This window comes from Lutjanus erythropterus, chromosome 19 (assembly GCF_056507025.1).
Source record: "Lutjanus erythropterus isolate fLutEry1 chromosome 19, fLutEry1.hap2, whole genome shotgun sequence".
NCBI classification, from domain to species: Eukaryota; Metazoa; Chordata; class Actinopteri; order Lutjaniformes; family Lutjanidae; genus Lutjanus; species Lutjanus erythropterus.
In genome coordinates, this window is record NC_139335.1 from 30,708,382 (window position 1) to 30,731,177 (window position 22,796).

Below are 22,796 nucleotides of genomic sequence, written 5' to 3' on the forward strand. Positions count from 1 at the left end.
ACACAAAGGTGCTGCCACACCCTGTTTTACAAAGCTGTGCACTTGTTTGAATGTTTGTACCATAATAATGTGCAATTCATTGTGGTGACACCAGTTACTGTTTTTTTTTTCTTTCTCAGGACTTTGTGTTGCTTATCATGTTTCTCAGTCGCAGTGGTTATTCATTTATTTATTTATTTTTTAATTATTAACAGTCCTGCTGTTAATTTGCATGAATTATTTTTGTGTGGGTTTGACAGTGAATGCCTGGGAGGTTGTGTGAGGGGCGGGGCCTGGCTCTGTGGCCCCGCCTCTCCTTTGCTGGCTGACAGGTACACAGACTGGGCGTAAAAACTAAAAGTTAATATTCCAGTTGATGAGACCAGTCCCGCTGGTGCAGCGTCTGTGGGAGGGGAGGCTCTGACATTGAGAAGGAAGGCTGTGTGGAATCTGACACACACACAGACACACACACACACACACACCAGGAGCAGCGGACACACGCGCTCACACAGCCGAGCTTCACCTGTCCTGCTGGGATTGTTTTCTTGACGGAAGCCGCTGACAGGTGACCTGTCACCATGTTCAGGAAAAAGACTAAGTCCACGGCTATAACGCCAGCAAAAAGTACAACAACGTAAGTAGAAATTTTCTTTTACGACTAACAGTTAGTGAATCCTGGCTCCTGCTTCTGTTGTACCCCGAGCGCTTACCTGTAACGCCAAACCTCATTCTCAAAAATCTCAATTTAAGGTGACCTTGCTTCTATAAATACCTACCTGTATTACATGTACTAACTTTAAATCCTTCACATTTCGGGAGTTCCTTATAACACTGTCACTAAGGTTAACTCATTGGTATCATTGGTTCTGTACGAACTTCTTCCACCAAATTACACCTTAGTGAGAACAGTGTCTGGTACTAAAATAAATGAGATTCAAATATAATTAATTGATGATACATGAATTATATACTTGCCGAATTAAACATCACAATGAAACCTATTCAGAAAGCACGTCAAGTTTCATGTCAATCCTTATTTATTAGGGTATTAGCAAAGTCATTTTTTAAACATGTTTTTAAAGGGAGTTTGGTGCGTACTCTGAACATGCAACAGGAGAACAGGGCGTACCAACTTGCTTCATGCAAACTGCTTAAGGCTGACTGCTTGCCAAGTGAAACTGTACTTTCTAGTGCACTTTTTTAACACAGTTTTAATCCACCCGGATGATAATTTGGGGGTATTGTTAGTTGGTCTCTGCATGAACTGCCTTTAATGACACAAACATGTAAAATGCATTGCACAATGTGTGCTTTAACTCAAGTGAGGGTGTGGTTGATAGGCTGTGTAGTAAAGTTGCAGTAACTGGTTTGATAAGTATTGGGCTGTCCTCCTTAACAAGACAATGTGTGAGAAACTGTATGCAGCCTCTCCCTCAATATTTCTGCACCAAGCCCATTCCCTATCACTTTTGGTCTTTTCTCTAAGTTTGTGGAATGAAGGTGACATCAGCCTGTTTTCCACCATGGAAATGATAAAGTGCATTTGTTGACGCTGAGGTTGGTTTCATTATCACCAGCCTGCTTATTTTCATTTCAACCAAATGTCCTGCTGCCTTCAAGGAATTCCATCAAAGCTTAAAAAGCATAATGCTCACTGTCACTCAGCAGCTATTAGGGGGTCAGGGGCCCCTAAAATAACAGCCTTTGGTGTCGAGTGCCAAAAGATCAACTCACCTGTTTTTTCAAATAGTAATCCTCCAGTGTAAGGTGTGTTCCTCCTGCTGTCACACCTGCCATCAAGAGACAGAGAATGATCTGTCTTCCTCTGTAAGATTCTAACTTTTTGTACTGTACCATGTAGATCTGCAACTAATGATTAGTTTCATAGTCGAATAGATTAGTTGGCTACCCTCTAAAAAGTCAGAAAATTGTGAAAAATGTCCATCAGTGTGTCCCAGGACTCAAGGTGAGGTCCTCAAATGTCTTGATTTGTCCACAACCTAAAGATATTCAGTTTACTGTCAGAGAGGAGTAAAGAAAACAGAAAATATTCACAGGTAAAAAGCTGATTGTTGCAGCTCTAGCCCCATGCACTGGGCAGTAGATTTATTTAAAGGCACCTAGTTAATAAAAATAAAAAATAAATAAATATATAAAAATTGGTCCCTACCAAACCACTGATTTATGTGCATTTTTATAGTTATCATTGGTTTCTACTCATCAGGTGACAGTGAAGATGCCATAGAGAGGGAAAGTCATTATTGTAATGACTACTTAACGCCTTCTGTACTGTGATAAGCACCAATGGATTTTGTTGGAATCCTAATAATGCAGCTCCACCCTCTCCACCTTTCTTATTTCTATCTGCCAAGCTGTCAGTGTGAGCCAGGCTAATGACAGATTCAAGTCGAAGCACGAGATCCAAACAGGGCTGGATCAACAAAACCGCAGAGCTGGGGATTAGTGCCCGTCTCTGCATCCAAACACTAATGATGTGAAATGCTAGTTTAAGCCTGTTACAAGGTTTGAAACTTATTGATAAAAAAGTTGGGTAAGAGACAGTATTTTTATTTTTGTAACATTTCATCTCCTTATCAAGATGTTGATGTATTAGTGATCAGGCCTATTGGGCACATGCTCAGGGGCCCAAGTGGTTAGGGGGCCTCTGAGCTGCAATGAGAGGAAAAATAACCACAATGACACACAAAACAACCACAGAGAGATGCAAAACAAAAACAAGGACATGCAAAACAACTACAAAGAGACAGGAACCAGCTACAAATGATGTGGCTCTGTCATTGTTTATTTTTGTTTGGTGGTCTTGCTATTATGTAAGAGGGGTGGGGGTCCTTTCTTTTGTCTGTGCCCAGGGGGCCCATTGTCTCATAATTCGTCCACGTTCCGTGAGCAACATGTGGACGGAGAGCAGGCAGCTGAGACGGAGCAGGGCTCGGGGGTTTTTACCGTGACGCTCCCTGACAGCAGCAGCCCCTCCACACCCTCTGTGACTTAGCACTGCAGCGTTCTGGTTCTAATTTGACCCTCTCCCTGTGGGAACATCTGAGTTGTGTTTCTCAAGCTAGTGCTCCAGTGCCAGTTCCTTCCCAGAACCAACATAAGCACACTCAAAACATTGAACTAAAGCCAGCGAACCTCCCTGGAAAATATTGACAACACATTTGGAGCACAGGGTACATAGTAGAGTGTAGAATTATTGTTTTCAGACACGTGAATTATGACTAAAAATCAGTATTGTGAGAATCAAGACTATTAGCTGTTTCTGGTTATGTAATATAAGGCTTTGAGCACAGTTGGTGGGACAGACAAACACTCAAGGCAGGGATCGTTTTCATCTGTTTTGAATTTAAGAACAAGAAAACATGGATTTTCCTACATATGTTCCCTACAAAGCAGTTGTTTTTATCTTATAAAAGCATGCAGGACAGTAGTATGAGCAGTTGTGTTTATGCCTTGCATATGTGACAACCAGCTGATGTTCTTTTTGTCGTCTTTTTGCATTGAGTCTTGTAGAAGCAGTCCAAATCCACGTGATTTAGGAGACGTGCAGTCTATAAAGGTGTGTGCTTGCTTGCACAAGGACCTGTTGGTTTGAAGGTTTCGGTGAGAAAAGACAACTATACGTGTTTGCTATCATCAGCGAGTGTTCTAAGATGACAGGAAAACCCCTCAGGCTGTTTTTCATTCAGTCAAGACTACAAGCTATTACTGCAGAACTCTGCAGTACCAGTTCAAACTTGTTCTGACACGGTTTCATTATAAAGTCAGCAGGAGTTTGAAATTAAAGTCAGTGTCCAGCGTGTGTTCACAGGGTGTTACGTAACTTGTGTACAAATGGTGAATAGGTGTGGATGTGCATGTTTGTGTCAGGAAATGGACGGTGGACTTGAATTGACAGACGTGGACTCATGTTGCTCTGTCTGTCGCCAGCCCACATGCACACACACACACACACACACACACACACACACACAAAATCAACAAAATCATGCTTCAAAGACAATGGTTAGGATTGTAGTCGCCCATTCAATTCTCATGCCCAGTGTGTGAATCATACCCACCCATCCACTAGAACAGTGGTTTTTAAAGGTATAGTTCACCCAAAACTGAAAATTCAGTCATTACCTACTCAGCCTCATGGGGTCAGGTTTAGTTTTTTAGTTCACAAAACACTGCTGGAGTTTCGCAGGGATACAGTGAATGGTGACCAGTTTTCAAATGTAACAAAACAACTAAAAAAAAAAAACACAAAATGCCTCCATACTGCTCGCCTGGTGTAATCCAAGTGTCCAAAAGCCCTTACATGCTGTTCACTGGCATGTGCACACCGTCACTCCACACACACCAAGTTCAGATGGTGTGCATTCGCAACGATTGAGGCATTCTATATTTTTTTCCCCATGTTTTTTACGTTTGAAAAATGGTCACCATTCACTTACACTGTCTGGGAGATTCTGCAATGCTGTTTTCCTGTGAAACTCCAGCAGTGTTTTGTGGACTAAAAAAAAATTAAACCCAACCTTGAATCAGCATGAGGGTGAGTAGATGATGACTGGATTTTTATTTTTGAGCGAACTATCCCTTTAAACTGTTTGTGGCCAGGGCACAGCAAAGGGCGAGACAAAATCTCAGAGCACGCACGTGTTCATGTGCATGCAAAATACCCTGTTGAACCAACCTAACCAATAGAGACAACAAGAAACCTACTAGCCAATCAGAGGCGAAGTTCCTAGAGTGCGGGTAAGGAAAAGAAAGAAGGCCTTTGATGTGTCACGCTGTAATAATTCCCACTATCTGGCAGTGAAATCTGGGTTTATTTTACCAGACAGTAGTTTGTAAAGGATATTTTTAGGGTATAATATTTGCCTCTGTGTTGGGAACGGGAGTGTATAAAAATTACCAATATAGTATATTAAAAAGCATTCATAATAGAGGTACAATGATTAATCAATTAATCAATGTAAGCAATTTTTTAAAGAAAGAAAAGTCAGAATTCTCTGATTTAAGCTCCTGAAATGTGAATATTTTTTGGTTTCCTTACTCCTCTCTGACAGTAAACTGAATATCTTTAAAACAAGACAGTCATCTTAGGTTTTGGGAAACACTTATTGACATTTTCATCATTTTCTGACATTTTAAAACAAACAAGTAATCAGTGGAAAAGAGAGAATAATTGACTGATTAATCGACTATGAAAACAATTATTAGTTGCAGCCCTAATTCCTAACTTTTCTGCACAGTTGTGTAATAATGTATGGCTGTCACAAAATGCAAGCAAACACCTGTACTTGCCTCAACGTCACATCAGTATCACGTGTGTCACGTTTTGGTTAATCTAAGTGTCAATCTACAATCCACCCAAGTCTATGCTGTCCTGACATTCACTGATATCATGTGAAGCAAATTATTTTGGTGGACACTGTAAAAAATCTGTAGTATTAAATGGATGTATGAAATTCTGTTAAGACAATCTCTATGTCATTGAAATTCTTCCAAAATAAGAGTCTGTATGAAGGTTATTATAAGTTTTTTAAAGATTAAAGGAGGGTAATATGAGTGGGAAAGTCTTCCTGCCAATTAGAGCTGACTGTCACTGAATTTGAAGCTGATACCAATATCATTATGAGAGAATCCAAAAAGTCTTATAACACTACAACATAACACATGATGCTGATACTTAACCTCTAGATTTGATTATTAAAGGGACAGTGCCGCCAAAAATCAAAAACACAGATTTTTCCTCCTCCCCGTAGTGATTTTTATTCATCTTGATAGTTTTGGTGTGAGTTGCAGAGTTTTGGAGGTATCGTCTTCCTGTGCTTCAGTGTAATGGGACTAAATGGCACTCAGCTTGTGGGGTTCAAGGTGCCAAAAAATATATTAGACAAAAAAAAAAAAAAAGTCTCTTTCCAGAAATCACTTTTTGGTTAGTCAAGATAATCCACAGGCATTGTTGTGAGCAGTTTCATGTAGAAACTACTTTATTTCTATTGGCAAGAAAGTGGATTATACTGCTTAGAGAAAGTAGTTCCTACATGAAGCTATTCACAACAAGTTATGTGGATTATCTTGAGTAATCAGGTCATGATTTCTGGAGATTTCCAAACTTATGTTTTTTGGAGCACCACAAGCCAAGCATCATTTAGTCTCATTACATTTGAGAGAAGGCAGACATCTCTACAGCTGCTATTTCCAAAACACCACAGTGCAGTGTAAAAAAAACAAAATCAACTCGTCAGCACTCTCTGGTGGACGAATGCTCTACATGGAGTCTCTAAATGATCCTAAACATGTCTTTGGTATTTCTGATGGGTAGTTTCTTGTCATGCATCAGTGGACATAAATGCACTGCAGACACCATGTGTCTCTGCTAAAACCAGCCAATGAAATGCTCATATATCAGCCGCTCTCTGGGGTTCAACTGCTCTTGATGTTGGCTGTCAAAGGAGTACAGACAGGCAGTTCTGCTTGGTTCCAGTCCTCTGTATGAACACTCCATTCACAGGTGCACTTTGACACACATTTCAGTGAGTGATGGTTATCACAGTGATTGAGCTGGGTGTGTCTGCTGCACGATATGAGACCAAAACCTGCTGGGCTTGATTCTTGTACTTTAGCTCTGATGCAGATTTGTGATTGATGGTTGTTTTTTTGACAGTATGGTGGCTGTGTGCATGCAAATGAACCCCTATATCCGCAGTTATGTAATGTTACATACTGTATTATAATAAGATTCTTCTCTTGCACTGGTATGTATAATAATTCTCAGGAAAAAGCTGTGACTCATCATCCCGGTATGAAGAGCCCAGATTCAATAATGGCTTGAGTAGAAGCAGTTAGATTATGACTCACTGAGTCATTAAAAACTATTAAACTAGCTTGTAAAACGGCTGTGGTTGTGCATCATGTACAGTAGATGTGTACGGTACACGTCAGAGTGTAGTAAAAACTACTACAGATAGAGATGGGCAGTATACTGATATTACATCAAAATTGTGATATGAGAGTAGATAGCATCTTAGATTTTGGACATTGTTTTCGTGATATGACATAATGGTCATCTTTTCTTGGTTCTAAAGGCTGCATTACAGTAAAGTGATGTCATTTTCTGAACAGCCTGCTCTTGGAGGGAATTATTGGGTCTCTGTAAAAAGAGTTCAGTCTAGATAGCTTCTTTTATAATTTTCTCTTTTTTTTTCCTGTCCATGTTAGGGCTGCACAATTAATTGACATTTTATCAAAATCACAGTATGGCTTTATGCAGGCAGTGCATTGTTTGTTGAAGGCAAAATGTGTCAAAAAAACTTTTAAATGAATGAATGTGGTGCGGCAGAGATGTCCTGTCCTACACATCAGATCCTACAGACTTAAAAAAACATCTTCATTTGCAGATTCCTGCAAAAAATCACAGCACAGTCATTTTAACATATTTTGTCAAAAATTAAAAATGATCATTACCTCTCAAATCATATTGCAATAGAAGTGTCAGTCAAAATAATCACAATTAGATATTTTTTCAAAATCATTCAGCCCTACTCAATGCAAATAACATTTGACCTCACTTGAAGTCTTAGTCTTTATATCCACATTTTTGTTGATTATGTATGAAAATCTCATTGTGTTAATATTTTCAGAAAGCATCAGTAGTCCTCCCCAAAGTGTTGCCATAGCACAAAAACAATGACATTGAGGTATTTGGTCAGAAATATTGTGATATTTGATTTTATCCATATCGCCCAGCCTCGTGTTGAGATTGCTATGAAATTATAATATATATATAATATATAATATAATATTCATTTTCTGCTGTATCAATATGCGGGTAGCAGCTGTACGCTTAACACACAGTGCTGTTAACCCTACTTCATTTAGTTATTTTTTAAAAGCTTGAAGAAAAAACATGTTTCTAATAGGGTTAGGCTTCTTGTTGCCATTTTATTGCCTTGTTAAACAAAATCTAAAATCATACACACTCAATTTTGCATCACTTTTTCCCTGTGGTATCAAAAATGGTGTATTGTGTATCATGACAATAATAGTAGAACTTATTTAGACCAATTAATTGATTATTGAAATAGTTGGCGATTACTTTAACAATTGACTAATCGTTGCAGCTCTACCAAAAACCCATTGATTCAATTCACAATAATATTAAACAAAAAATCCTCACACTAAAGTAGCTGGAACCAGACAGTGGTTTGCATTTTTACTTGATTTCTCAATCAACTAATCAAATTCTAATTAAACACTCTATTAATCTGAACAGAAAAGGCCTCTGCCTCTGCTACAGCTTGTGGATGTAAGAGACTCCAGTTCATCTCTCTGTGTTTGTCTTCCAGAGCTCCGTCCACAGAACTGGCCGCTCTGATTGAGAAGCTGCAGAAGAATGCCGATAAAGTGCAGAAGAACATCTACGACGTCGAGCAGAACCTCAACAAGGTGATAACAAGGTCTCCAGAAGGCCTCGGTGATCTAAATAAAGAGAACATTTGCCAGGTTGTCTTCCTCCCCTTGCCTCACATGATGGTGAGTTCAACCAATGTGTGTCTTTTCTGCAGGATGTGAGTAAGATCAATGAGGGGAAGCAGACGCTGTATCAAGATGACTGCAACAAGAAAATCCTCAACTCTCTTGAGCTGCTTTCCGGCCTGGATGAGGACGCCGTCGAAGCCAAGCGCCTCCAGCATCCACAGGCTGAGATGATAGAACAGGAGTGAGTAGTACTCAGCTGCACCAGGGCAGGCTATATGAAAATAATGCTTTGTAAATGTACATGATGAGCCATTATAGTGCACAGGCCTTTATTTGAGACAGGCCTTTATTTTGAGGATTGTCATGTTTGAGCTCTTATGATCAGAAGATCTCATAGTACTTTAGTTCAGAGAGAAATATATCTATTTGAGCACACAGAAGCTGTGTTATCTCATCATGCTGAGTGCTTGTCGTGTGTTTTCAGCATGAAGCAGCTGCGTGACAGAGTGATGAAGCTGAAGGAGGAACATGACCATATCTACCACCTGAGCAGGACTGAGGGCAAGCCCAGCATCAACTGGGGCAACATGATGGATGAGAAACTGGTAGGTAGTGTCGTGCAAATTCACAATAAAAAAGAGCTCACTCAAAGATCAGTTCACAGTTCTTTTCTTGAACTTAATTTGAAATTGAACTTCCTCCGACCGGTGGCCGACTAGCCAGTGTCACAGATCCGATTCTGTCCCGGTCATATTTACACACATGCTCCACACAATGGTCATATCATGAGCATAGTGACACAGACAGGAACGTTACAGCCACAACATGACTGGTCACAGCCACGCACACAAAGACACATGCTTGCATAAAGTCGTTGTTAGCAGCAGACTCAAAAAAAGAAGATAAAGAGAAGACAGATAGTGTTCTGGCTGAAGAAAAAAACCTGTGTTGACACGTCTTCTCAAACATTTTCTCATCCAGACTGGTTTAACCTCTACTTCTGTTTTTCTCACTGCAAACTTTTACTAAAGCAAGATCATGCTCCCTCTGCTACATGCTCTTAATATAATAATATGATAAGGTCTGGCTGCAACCTGGAGGACTTTTGGAGAAAATGTAAAAGTTATTTCAAAGTCAGTGCTTTATTATGTTTTTTTATTATTACGTCTGATTTAATTTTACATTAAAGAAAAGTCACAAAACTGTTTGTGTATTCTGTCAGTCAGAAAGGCCAAAATTGGATTCACCAAGTTAGACCTGTAAAAAATCACCAAGAAAATTGAAATTGGTGCATCTCTATGTTAACTTCCTCCAACCGCTGTAACAATTGCCCCACCAATGGGGCAAAGGTAAAACTTATTGCATGACATTTAATATTACAGTCTTGTCCTAATTGGTGAAAATGTATCAGTTGTATTATTAATTAGTCCATAAAAAATGGTACAATTGACCCTGGTCTCCCCTATCTTAAAATTAAGACTTACTATCTCAAAATAATCACTTAATATCTTAAAATTAAGACTTAGTTTGCAAGTCATGTTGATAAAGTTTTACATTATTTTGAGATATATATAGTCAATATTTTGAAATGCTAATTCATTATATTGAGTTTCTCACTATAATAACTTACAGGATATTTTTTTCATCATATTGTGCTTCTGTATATGCAGAGGTTTGGAGTTGAGTGTAGAATGTGGATCTATCTGTGTGTTTCTGACTGTTAACAGACTCCAGCCTGCAGTGTAGTTCATACACTTTACTGATAAACCACAGAATTATTAAGAAACATCAGGCCTCATGATTAAAGTTTTTATAGACTCTCTCTTTGCTGCGATCACACTTTTTACACTCTCAGGAGTGAATAATGCTCATGTTCACTAATTACAAACTGATCCGTTCAGTTTACTGTTCACCAAAAATATGAGCATGTTCAATGAATGCCGCTCTTCACACTTATGAGTTGTTGTTGCTGGTTGATATCTGGATTGGAACCCTATAATGAGGAGAGGGTGTAAAAACAAATGGAAAATACATCTTCATATAAGTGTTTTTGTGGACTGTACCAAAGGTTTTGCACACTTGACCCACACAACAAATGTCCTCAGCTGGACTTAAACTGAGGATGTTCAATTTTAGTCGTCCAAACTGCCAACATGTGGTGGAGTGGACTGAAGTTTGTCATTTTGTCTCTCTGCAGGACAACCTGAACAACAAGGGCTTTGGCCAGGACCTGCCGTCTGTGGAGAACGAGGTGGAGGAACACAACATCTTCCACAGTGAGGTGGAGGCTCTGGCTCCTCACATAACCAGCAGTGGAGACAAGGTACAAACACTGACACTTTGATACACTTGAGTTTTCTGTTTAGTAACAATCATCCAACCGTGTTAGTTCATTTCAATCGTTTGTTGAATTAGAAATTATATATTTCAAATGGTTATTAGAATCACACAAATAACCGCTAACTGCTAACTAAATATCATCAGCAACACACGAGTGAAACAAACTGTTTAAATGAGTTGCTGAAAATATTATTGCATTTGGAAATAAACTGCTCATTATGATTAAAGCTTGCACAATTTTACACAACCATCATTTAACAGCAGTGTGCAGTTAAAATCCTCTATTTGTAAATGATTCACATGACTGTCGTCTTGTTTGACTACTTCTCACTCTCCCTGTTTTCTCTGTTTCATCAGGAATATGTCAGTAGCCTCCAGATGAAGTACAACAAACTGCTGGTAATGCACACACACACACACACACACACACACACACACACACACACACACACACACACACACACACGCACACAGTATCACATGCTTGTTTCTGTCTCTTCAGTATTGCCTGCAGACACTTTTTTCTGCAAGTTTACCCTCTCATAATAAAGACACACCTGTTTCTTTAGCAGCTTCTTTAGTGTGTAATTTTTTTTCATTTGAAGTTATATTATTTTGACTGCAGTGTACACCTAGACTGATTTTTTAGGTGTCTAAAATGTGTTGTTTAGCTTCCTACACTGCAATAGAATCTACTTTATAAGTGTGAACTATCCCTTTAAATGGGTTCATTTTACTTTGATCAAACCAAAGTCAGCAGATCAGCACTGCTTACACTGTTAAATATTTACATAAAAATATAACTTTTCTCTAATTAATTTTGTCAGCTCAGCTTCAGATCATCGAGTCGCCATGTTTTCTCTCATTAGGCCAATTCCAGCGCCCGTCAGCGTGACCTGCTGAGCCTGCGGGACTACATGCAGCACTGCACCAACGAGCTGTACTGGATGGACCAGCAGGCCGAAGAAAGAATCAACTACGACTGGAGCGACACCAACCTGGACTACGTCGCCCGCCAGAAGCAGTATGAGGTACCACACAAGCTGCATGATATATCAGATGAACATCAGTGTGTAGAAGGACGGACTCTCAGTTTACTCAACACTTCTGTCTCTCCCATCAACAGAACTTCATCGGTAAATGTCTGGAGTCCAAGGAGGCCACCATCACCAAGCTGAATGACGACGGAGAGAAGCTGATCGCCTCTAATCATCCAGGGAAGAATGTTATTGAGGTACAGGATCATCCATGTACTGCACTCAGGGCTCTATTAAATTTAGACATCAACTCCGTCAGATGGAAAATGTGACGGAGCAGCCATTTAATATTTTAAGGTTGCTCAGAGTTCTCTTAATGTTAATCAAAATACATATTTTTGAACTATAATTCTTGCTTTGATTTAGAAGGGCTTCAGAGTTGACATGTTATGGTTGAGACACATCTGATAGCAATATTATTTCATGAAACCACCTTTTTAAAAACCTTTTTGTGCCTGATTAAATCATGTTTTTATAAAAAATTGACTGAAATCTGGGGCACAACTTTAAAGGGCCAAAATTTTCACAAAGGATGATCATAATAGCATGTTGTTACACCTCTGTTATCAGTCAGTACTGTAAGTTTTAGATTTTAAGGGCCCTATCTTACGCTGATCGAAAGCGCAAGTGGAAAGCGCAAGGCGCAATGGATTTAATTTATTCAAGGCGTGTCCAAATCCAGCTTTGCCAGGGGCGGGAGTGATATTTCACCCTGTCCCGCCCTTTGCGCCTACAGCGCAAAGCGGAATACACCTATCAGTGTGCCCAAGTGCCCTCATTAATTCACAGGCGAGTTTAGGCCGAACATGCAATAAACCAATCAGAAAGTCAGCTCTCATCACCTTTGAGAGAGAGGTGCGCCAGCAGCGCAAGCGGAGGCAGCATGACGGTGGATTTACCAGGAAGAAACAAAGAGAAAAGATTTTCAAAGCCAGGAGACAGATCTCCTGGTTTGAGGAGTGAAAACGCGATATATGGAGACAGCAGGACGTCTCCAAAACAGCTTCACGTGTAAATAATTTATTTTACATTAACACCTGCAAAAAACAATACAATAAATGAACTGCAAATATCATGCAGATATGTAACTGGTTATATTTTAACCTTGAAGCACGTTGAAAGTATGCTGAATTTTATCATTAATTATTTTCATCATGATCATCATTAACTCTGCTGGCTGAGGAGCGGGGAGAGGGATGGTGCAGTAGAGAGGGGAGGCGAACAGATCCAGTCCAGCCGCGAAGCTTCCTGGTTCTGCTGGCCCACCTGAGCCAGGTGGAGGAGCAGATACGCGGCTGTCTGTGCTCCTCCTTCTTCTCTCCCACCTAATCCTCATCTCTCTCCTCCCATCCTCGCTCCTCTGACCCGCTGCGGAATAATCAGAGAGAGTTTCTTAAGTTTGAAGTGCGCAAAATTACGCACAGTTATATTCAACCAGCTCTGATAGAAGCACACATAACTTTTTCTCTCAGGTTGGGCCGGACTCGTGCGGTCAAATATAGTGTCTTGTATATTTTCAATGTTATAGATCATAATTGTTTAAACATTGTTTTTCTGGATCATAACAAACACGCAGACATAAACACTACAGCTGCTCCACCTGTCATGCTGACTCATCTGATAAAGACGATCAGCTGTGATCCTGTTTGCAGGTCTGCTGAGATTTATTGGGCTTATTTTTATAATAATAGTACTGTTGTACTTATTAGTGAGATTAACTTCAAAGACACACGCGCGTGCACGACTTTTAAAGATAAATGAAAGGTGTTTGGTGATTGTAGAGATGAGTGTACGCACCTCAGCCAAGGGCAAGACACACACATACCTGCACTATTAACTTCAATATTTACACTTTATTGCCGGTAGATATGTTCAAAGGACACTTCACTAATCGACACTCCTGTGGAGAATAAAGACTCATGTAAATTAAGGTGTTTGGTGATTGTGGAGCCATTGCGCCGCCAGCGCAAGTGATTTTGCTATCTTACGCCAGCGCAAGTACCATTTTTGCCATGTGGGTAAGATAGCAAACGCGTTTGCGCTGGGTCTGTGCCGCTGTGGGCGGGAGGTCTAAGCATGAAGGCAAAACGAAGGCGTGGCCGGGCGCGTTTGCTATCTTGTGCTCAGCGCATTGGAGTAAAACGCGCTTGCGCTTTAGACCAGCCAAAACCTGGTCGAAGCGCAAAGTCTGTGGTCTTTCAGCACAAGATAGCACCTGGTGGGCTTGGCCGAAACACACACACGTCTTTACAATCACAAAACACAGTCATTTATGGTCATTCTCTTCCTCCCACGTGAGTGTGGATTAGTTAAGTGTTATTTGAACATATTTTTTTTATCAGCAATAAAATGTAAATATTGAAATTAAAAGCGTTCGCGTGTCTCGCGCTTTGCTGAGGCGCACACACGTCTCCACAATCACAGAACACTTTTCATCAATGTTAAACAGCCGTGTGCGCATGTGTCTTTAAAGATAAACTCACTAAAGAGGAAAATAATTATAATTTTAAAGCCTAATAAATCTAAATAGACCTGCGAAGGGAGCACGGCCGCGATCACACCTGATCGTCTTTATCAGATGACAGCTGGGGCAGCTGTAGTGTTTGTGTCTGCCTGTCTGTTATGATTCAGAAAAACAAGGATTGAACAGTTATGATCTATAACATACAAAATATACAAGACACTATATTTGACCACAGGACTCCAGCCCAACAGAGAAAAAAGTTATGTGTGCTTCTATCAGAGCTGGTTGGATATATCTGTGCGTAATTTTGCACACTCCAAAGTTCAGAACAGAACAACTTGTTTCGCAGCCGGACAGAGGAGGGAGGATGAGAGGAGGAGATGAGGATTAGGTGGGAGAGGAGAAGAAGGAGGAGCACAGACAGCCGCGTATCTGCTCCTCCACCTGGCTCAGGTGGGCCAGCGGAACCGGGAAGCTTCGCGGCTGGACTGGATCTGTTCGCCTCTCCTCTCTACTGCACCATCTCTCTCCCCGCTCCTCAGCCAGTAAAATTAATAATGATGATGATGCTAATAATTAATTATAAAATACAACACAATTTCAAGGTGCTTCGGTGTAAAACATTACCAGTTACATATCTGCATGACATTTGCAGTTCATTTATTGTATTGTTTTTTGCAGGCGTTACTGTAAACTATTTCAGCGTGATACATTGCGTGCTCTTGCACATTCTCTTCTCGAACCAGATCTGTCTTCTTGCTTTGAAAATCTTTTCTCTTTGTTTCTTCCTGGTAAATCCTCCGTCATGCTGCCTCCGCTTGTGCTGCTGGGCACCTGCCTCTTAAAAGGTGATGAGAGCTGACTTTCTGATTGGTTTATTGCATGTTCGGCCTAAACTCGCCTGTGAATTAATGAAGGCACTTGGGCACATCTGATAGGTGTATCCTGCTTTGCGCTGGTGGTGCAAAGGGCGGGGCAGAGCAAAATATCACTCCTGCCCCTGGCACAAGACGGCAAAGGTGGATTTGGACACGCCTTGAATAAATTAAATCCATTGCGCCTCCCGCTTGCTTTCGATCAGCACAATAAGGCACAAGCGCGTTTTACTCCAATGCGCTGAGCACAAGATAGCAAACGCGCCCGGCCACGCCTTGGTTTTGCCTTCATGCTTAGACCTCCCGCCCACAGCGGCACAGACCCAGCGCAAGTGCGTTTGCTATCTTACCCACATGGCAAAAATGGCACTTGCGCTGGCGTAAGATAGCAAAATCACTTGCGCTGGCGGCGCATTGGCTTTGCGCCGGGCGTAAGATAGGGCCCTAAATGTTTTTTTTTAATAATTTTTGTAATTATTTGAACTTGTGAGTTCTTGTCTGGGTCAAAGCTGTTTTCTGTCACAGAACAAGTTTAGAAATGAAAACAAATTAAAGCAAACCAAAACATTTCATAAATTACACATATTTCATATTTATCAGTTCCTCCAGGAAGTTGCTATGCTAAAGTCGCAAAGCAAATTCAACCAATCCATGTGCATTCTGCACAACCTTACAATGTTGTCCAATTAACGCAGTTTTTTTTCACATATTTGAAATACTATCATCATCGCTTACTGCGCTTTCACTCATCACAGCTGTCCCCCACACTGCGTCATACATGTATGATTCAGTGAGGCAATGTTTTATTTGTAAAATAATAAACATTTTTTATTTTGTAACAGGTACTGAAAAGACAACAAGGTTTGTCATTATTACTGACATTTATGAATGCTCTGTTCACTTATATACATTATATATTCTATAATTTTGTTTCCTGCTTGGATTTGAGCTCCAAAGAGATTTTGCTTCTCTGTGGCGTAGCCTCCCAGGTGCAACATATTTTGTTGGAATTTAATAATCTTGTAATCTTCAGCCTTTTTAGTGAGATTACTCTGAACAAAATGCAGGTTTATTCTCACAGTTGCCTTTAATTTTTAATGCATTGAATAAAATTAAAATAAATTTGACTTTTTTTGCAATTTTAACTTGATCCTGCAACTTAACTGCAAAACACTGCTAAAAACATTGCAAGAAATTTTTTTAGGAAAGCTGACATGAAATCAGGCATTTTAGGTTGCAACAATCCCCAAAAAAACTATGAAATCCTGATCCTGGAGGTACTGATATTTAAGTCCTTGATGAATAAATTTTCACTAAAAAATTGGAATTAGAGTGCTGGTATTAATATTTATTTATTTATTTTTTGACATGACATATGATGTTTTGTCCCAGTTCTCAGGAGTGGATGATGTTTATTTTTAACCTTGAAAACTGAACAGCACTGTGGTCAACTTAGCTTTAATATGCTTTAAAAATAAAATGACTTCATTTCATTTTGACTCACGTTGATTATTGTTTGTCAGGCTCACATGGAGGCGGTCCACGCTGACTGGAAGGAGTACCTGAACCTGCTCATCTGCGAGGAGAACCACCTCAAACACATGAACGAGTACCACAAGGTCAGACACACAGGCCAGAAAACACACTCGCAGAAATGTAGAGTGCGTGTTCACTCAGGTAAAGCTCATCAGTGTCTGTGTGTGCCTCTCTGTGTGTTTCCAGTACCACAAGGAGGCGCGTGACACTCAGGACCTGCTGAAGCGTCTGGACACGGAGCTGAACCAGAAGTACAACCCGGAGTTCAAAGACGTGTATCAGATGGAGGGTCTGATCGGGGAGATAGATGTGAGTGTTTGTTTATCTGGACATCTCCATCTGTCAGCGCCACTTTACTCCTCCTACAACACTAGAAAATATGCCTCCCTGTGTGTCTGTTTGTGTGTGTGTGTGTGTGTAGGACCAAGCCAAAGCCATAGAACACTTCGATGAACGGGTCAAGGCTCTTCAGAAGCGCAGCCTCCAGGTTTTGCCCCTGAGTTACCGCCGGGAAACCCCCCAGAAGCTGCTGCCCGTTGAGGCTCTGTGTGAATTTGACACAGATGAGGTATGTAGTGTGTTTTTGAAAGCTAATACTAATCATTTTAGACTTATTTGGTGCTGATATTTAAATGTAAAAAAGCAACAACCAAGACTGAACATAGGGGACTAGAAAACTTAAATTTTGGCTGCAAACTAGTTGGTGGATGCATAGTCGTAAGGTGGTAATAATATATTCTAATAATCTGTCAGCAAAGGGCGTTTTATTCAGTATTGCTTTGATCAGACTCATTCAGTGAATCTTGAACAAATCTATCACACTAAACCAGCTAATCTGAAAACCTCCTGTCCACATCAAGCCGGCATTTTTACTCCCCAAACTGAGCTTCTTGAAGATTGTCTCCAGAGTGGAGGAATCGGAAAATGCCGACCACGTTTGCTAGTGTGTGGGCGAAGTGGAGCTTTTGAAAAATGCTGCCATAAATCTGCACAGGCAGGGTTGGAGGACTTGGCAGCAGAGTTGAAAGGACAACTTTCTGTCACCTTTAACAAGGGCTTGACCAGTATATTTTTGGGGCTTATACAGCTACCCATTATTGGTAATCAAGGACTCCGATAACTGATACTTGAAACTGACAAAAATTTGCAATAAAAATAATAATGTAAGTGTCAAAACACAAAACTTTGTTTCAGTTGCTTAAAGCATATGTTTAATTAAATGGTGCAAAAGACAACTTTTCAGCATTAAGGGGACAGTTCACCTCAAAATCAAAAATTCCTCCTCCCTGTAGTTCTGTTTATCCATCTAGATTTTGTTGGTCAACGTTGCAGAAATATTGGATTTAGAGATATCTGCCTTTGCTCCAGTATAATGCGACTAAATGGCACTTGGCTTGTGCTCAAAACACCAAAAAATACATTTGAAAAATTCAACACCAGTGTCTCTTTTGAAATTTTATGATACAGTTACTCAAGATAATGCACAGACCTTGTTGTGAGCAGTTTTATGTAGGAACTACTTCCTTCCTATTAGAAAGAAAGTAGTTCTGGTAGACTCTAAAGTATTCTAAAGTAGTTCCGGTAGGTTCTATTGCAGAAAGAAAGTATTTCCTACATGAAACTGCTCACAACAAGGTCTGTGGATTATTTTTGACTAATGCTGTCTCATCACATCACCGTTCATGTTAGTTCAGTCATCTGCTGACACGAAAAGAAAACATGAAAGCAAGTCAACTTGTGAGCTGCTCTGTCTGAAAATATAGTGTAGATGTTCATCACAGAGAGTTTTAACCAGCTGAGACCACTGTCCTGCTGCTGAACGCATGTTGACTTTGACGCAGTCGTTTTCAGACGAAAGAGGACAAAGAAGAAGACATTAATCTGTTTTTTCTCTCCTCTGATTTCCTCTTTTGAAACTTTCTCCTGACTCTCTTCATCTTTATCTTCGAATTGTCTTTCTGTGCTGCATTGACCCCGTTTCCATCTTATCTTTATTTTATGTTATTTTCTGCCTGTCACTGCCTGTCAGCGCTCCAATCCCAGGATGCTCCCTGCTATCAGAGTGCATGACTAAGCACTCTCCCTTTGCTTTGCCTTTTCTAAACACTAGGCCTGCAACTTAAGGGGGTTTTGTGGTGTAATGTATTCAAATCCGTTCAGAAGAGAGCGCAGGCTGAGACTCTGAGGATGTTATTTAAAACCCCCGGGGATCAGGACACAGGGGATATAAGGAAGTCTGTACTTTGACTAAAAAGCCTGTGGAGCTCTTCAGCTTAGGTACAGCAAAGCTCTTCGTGTGTCTCTTGAACTCACGGATTCACTAAATGTAGCAATTAATAATTTGTTTCCTTATAATGCCTCAAATGAAATTGAAATATTTATGTTAAAAAGGCTTCAGATTTGCTTTCACTTAAAAGGAAATCGTGTTCTGAGATATCGATTCCAAAAAGCACTTGTTTTTGGAACAATCCTTGAATAGCTCTCTAAAATTCAGTCATTTTCTACTCACCCTCATGCCGACTGAAGGTCAGGTTTATTTTGTTAGTCCACAAAACACTGCAGGAGTTTCACAGGAAAACAGCGCAGCAGAATCTCCCAAACAATGGAAGTGAATGGTGACAGAAAAAACAACAGAATAAAAACATAAAATGCCTCCATACTGCTCGTCTGGTGTAATCCAAGTCTTATTTCATTTATTTCTTTTTTGTTTTGTGGTGGTGGTGTTACAAGGTGGAACAATCTCACCTAGGATATAAATATTGGTCACAGTCTGAAGGACTGTTTTGTTGAGGGAGATTTGGGTCGATGAAGTGAGTGAGTTGACCAGATATCTGTTGAATATACAGCTTGTGCATTTATGTGGAGTAGATGGGTGTTTTGTATCATCTTCAGTATTCGTTGTGTCTTGAATGTGATTGTTAGATGTGACAGAATGTGGTTGTTTTAGATGAAACTTATTTGTGGTGCAGTAGCAGCTAACAGATTGTAATTGTTGGTCGTGCACAGGGGCAGATCTTGCGCGGGGAGAGGTACACTCTGCTCCGGAACAACGGGAGCAGATGGGATGTGAAGGATGCAGCTGGACGCAAGCTCACTGCCCCGGCCGTGTGCTTCATGATCCCCCCCACTGACCCCGAGTCAGTGGCCATCTCTGACAAGTGAGTGTGTACCAACATGTACATTCATGTGTACAAAAAACAGATTCACTGGATGACAAACTCACATGTATTTGATCCCAGTGCAGTGATAACGGTGCTAACGGTTTGTTATATCACGCACTTTCAGCCTGGCCAATCAGCAAAAAGCCATCAAGCAGAAGATGTCGAATAGCAAGGGAGTTCTGCTGAAACGCTTTGAGGAGCTGAAGAAGGAGAGCGGGACCAGCTCACCTACAGGTACAGCACACACCCACCTCTGCTGTAATGCAGCTGTTTTAGAAACTTTGTGTGTCTTCACACTCAAGCAACTTGTTTTACTTTTTAATTTAACTTTTTGATTCAGTATGACCTTTGACAGCTTTGTTAGTCAAGAAAAAGCATGTGTCTGTTTACACTGTAAAAATAAAAAAAATGAGAAAACTCAAAATTTCAAGGCAAAAAAAATGTTAATTTTTGTAAAAGTTTGACCAACTTTTGTTGAGATTCTCCTTTAGATAAACTTAAAGCATTGAATTTTAGAAACTCAAAATATTGTATTTAAAAAAAATATTGAGTAAATCAGTTGAAATGAAAGTAAATGTTTAAAATTTTAATATTTTCAATTAAAACACAAAAAAAATTTTGTTTTAGTTTCTAAAACTCAAAGATTCAAGATTATCTAAAGAGGAAAAGTAAATTATCTCAACTAAAGATTATAGGTCAGCAAAACTTTTTAAAGTTCATGTCAAAACTTTGAGTGTGAGTTGAGCTCAAAGATCAAAAATCTATCGCAATGTGTTGCCTTGAATTTTTTTTTTTACAGTGTATAGGAAACTGGACGCTGTCAAAATCCATCCACTAAAAGTGCAGTGCAGAGGATTGTTTTGCCACTGACAGGCTCTGATTGGCTGTACAAATACTGTTATATCGCTAAAATATTACTCAAAGTGATCAGATCACCTGATTGGCTACTAAAATACAGATGAAACAAGTAACCGAATAAAATGCTTAATTACAGTAACTTGAATATTTGTAATTAGTTACTTACACCCCTGAAAAAAGTTACCCTTTGATTTCTTAAAAAACAGCTCACTGCCTTTTACTGTTAACAGCTTCTACCTAAAATTTGAAAGTGTTGTCATTCAGTTTTGCATGAAATCTGCCAATAATTTGGCATGAAAGAAAACTGTTGTCTATTTGGAGTCAGCAAAAGATTTCATTGGACATCATGTGTGAAAGTCCTTTACTGCCCACCAGAGCTGCCATGAATGAAGCTCATCATGTGGTGTGTGATTGTGTGTGACCTCAGACAAGCAGGAGCAGCAGTGCCGCCAGCTGATGGCCGGTCTGGATAAGGTCATCAGTGACCTGGACAAACAGGAAAAGTCCATTTATGCCCGAGTGCGCCCGCCGCTGGAGCAGAACAGGCAACTGCAGGACAGCACTGACCGCCTGCAGGATATGAGGGTAATAACTTCCACTACATTCTGCTGTTGGATTAAATAATGTTTCTCACAAACCCCTACATCTCTCAGTTCAGCTCAGATATCTGAGAGAGTATTTGCATGCATTGTACAACTCACCAACCAAGACATTTTTCTTTAGGACATCGCTGGTGCTGTCAGTAGGATTGAACCAGAGAAGACCTCCAAGGTGCAGGAGGCGAAGAACTTCTTGGTCTCAAACCCAAATTGTGCGAGTGCTCCTCAGCTCCACAGTAAGGTGGATGCAGCCAACAGGAAGTACACCAAGATCGAGCAGCTTCTTCAGTGCTCTCAGGAGAAGTATGGGACTTGATTTGTAGCTTAATGTCTCATCATCTGTGGTTTTTGTGAGAGCAGTAGTGCTCAGACTTTTCTGTTTCTGAATGCTTTTTAATCTGTTTTTAATGGGTTTAATAACTGCGCTCACCTTTGTTGCAGACTGAAGAATTCCAACCAGCTGGAGGCGTCCCTTCAGAATGGAAGGAATGTGGTGTCTGGCTATGAGAACAAGCTGGCCAGGGAGGAGGTTGCTCCAGCTGACATCTCCTCAATGGAGAAAACACAGCGAGAGCTTGGTGTAAGATGGCTCTTTTATTATTTGGCACACATTACAATGACATCCCACTCCAACTGAAAAAAGACAATGGAACATTAAAGACTAGTAGTGGCGTGGAGCAAAACGTTCATCAGCAGGTCCTCATTTCGACTTTCGAAGTGCATGCATATGAACATATAATCAGGGGTGGGAGTAAGTCAGCGATGTACAAGTCACAGAGAAGTCTCAAGTTGTAACCTTCAACCCTCAAAGTGCTTTAAATTCTATATTGAAAGCAAAGTATGGAAAAAAACTAAAATAAAACAAGAAAATACACATTTATACAAATATACACACATTAAAATCAGGCAATAAAATTAAGATAAAATATATTTGAAGGAGTAATCAAGAATCTAAGGCATTATAGTTTGTTTAGGGCACAAACTGCCATTTAAAAACTGCATACAAGGTTGGCTAAAATGTGTTAACCGCCAACCAAAGAAAGCAACCTGTGGGCTAAACTATGCTAACTTAGCCTTTCTACTACTATAGAAAGTCTAGGGTTAAAAAGGTGTGTCTTCAAGTGCCGTTTAAAATTTTCAAAAGAGCCTGCCTCCCTGATATGTTTGGGTAGGCTGTTCCATAATTTGGGAGCATAGCTGAAAAAGCTGCATCTCCAGTTTTCTTTCTGGTGGGGTTCTGGGTGTCTAGAAAGCAGTAGAGGATTTGGGAGTTCGTGAGGGAAAATAAAACAACCGGGATTCTGTGATGCAGGATGGTCCTCGGCCATTGAGAGCTTTGGAAATGTTATATTTTATTCTCATGGGATATTTTTCCCCTAGGTTTATTTATGTGGTTTTACACAGAATATTTACACCAACAATAATGATATTAATGAGTATCACTTTCAGAGTTT

The 22,796-nt window shown here is 40.1% G+C and overlaps 1 protein-coding gene across 1 annotated transcript in view; it reads left to right on the plus strand.

The window, feature by feature from the left end:
* The first annotated feature begins 355 nt into the window (after window positions 1–355).
* The window catches only part of ppl (periplakin), a 28,146-nt gene continuing 5,705 nt past the window's right edge, over window positions 356–22,796 (plus strand). The window contains exons 1-16 of the mRNA XM_084743825.1: window positions 356–616; window positions 8,340–8,439; window positions 8,559–8,713; window positions 8,957–9,077; window positions 10,670–10,795; window positions 11,170–11,211; window positions 11,682–11,843; window positions 11,939–12,046; window positions 16,712–16,807; window positions 16,911–17,033; window positions 17,146–17,292; window positions 19,731–19,882; window positions 20,010–20,119; window positions 21,171–21,328; window positions 21,467–21,645; window positions 21,784–21,922. Of these exons, the coding sequence (XP_084599951.1) occupies window positions 561–616; window positions 8,340–8,439; window positions 8,559–8,713; window positions 8,957–9,077; window positions 10,670–10,795; window positions 11,170–11,211; window positions 11,682–11,843; window positions 11,939–12,046; window positions 16,712–16,807; window positions 16,911–17,033; window positions 17,146–17,292; window positions 19,731–19,882; window positions 20,010–20,119; window positions 21,171–21,328; window positions 21,467–21,645; window positions 21,784–21,922 (1,974 nt within the window). The 5' untranslated portion in view covers window positions 356–560. The remainder of the gene's footprint in view (window positions 617–8,339; window positions 8,440–8,558; window positions 8,714–8,956; window positions 9,078–10,669; window positions 10,796–11,169; window positions 11,212–11,681; window positions 11,844–11,938; window positions 12,047–16,711; window positions 16,808–16,910; window positions 17,034–17,145; window positions 17,293–19,730; window positions 19,883–20,009; window positions 20,120–21,170; window positions 21,329–21,466; window positions 21,646–21,783; window positions 21,923–22,796) is intronic.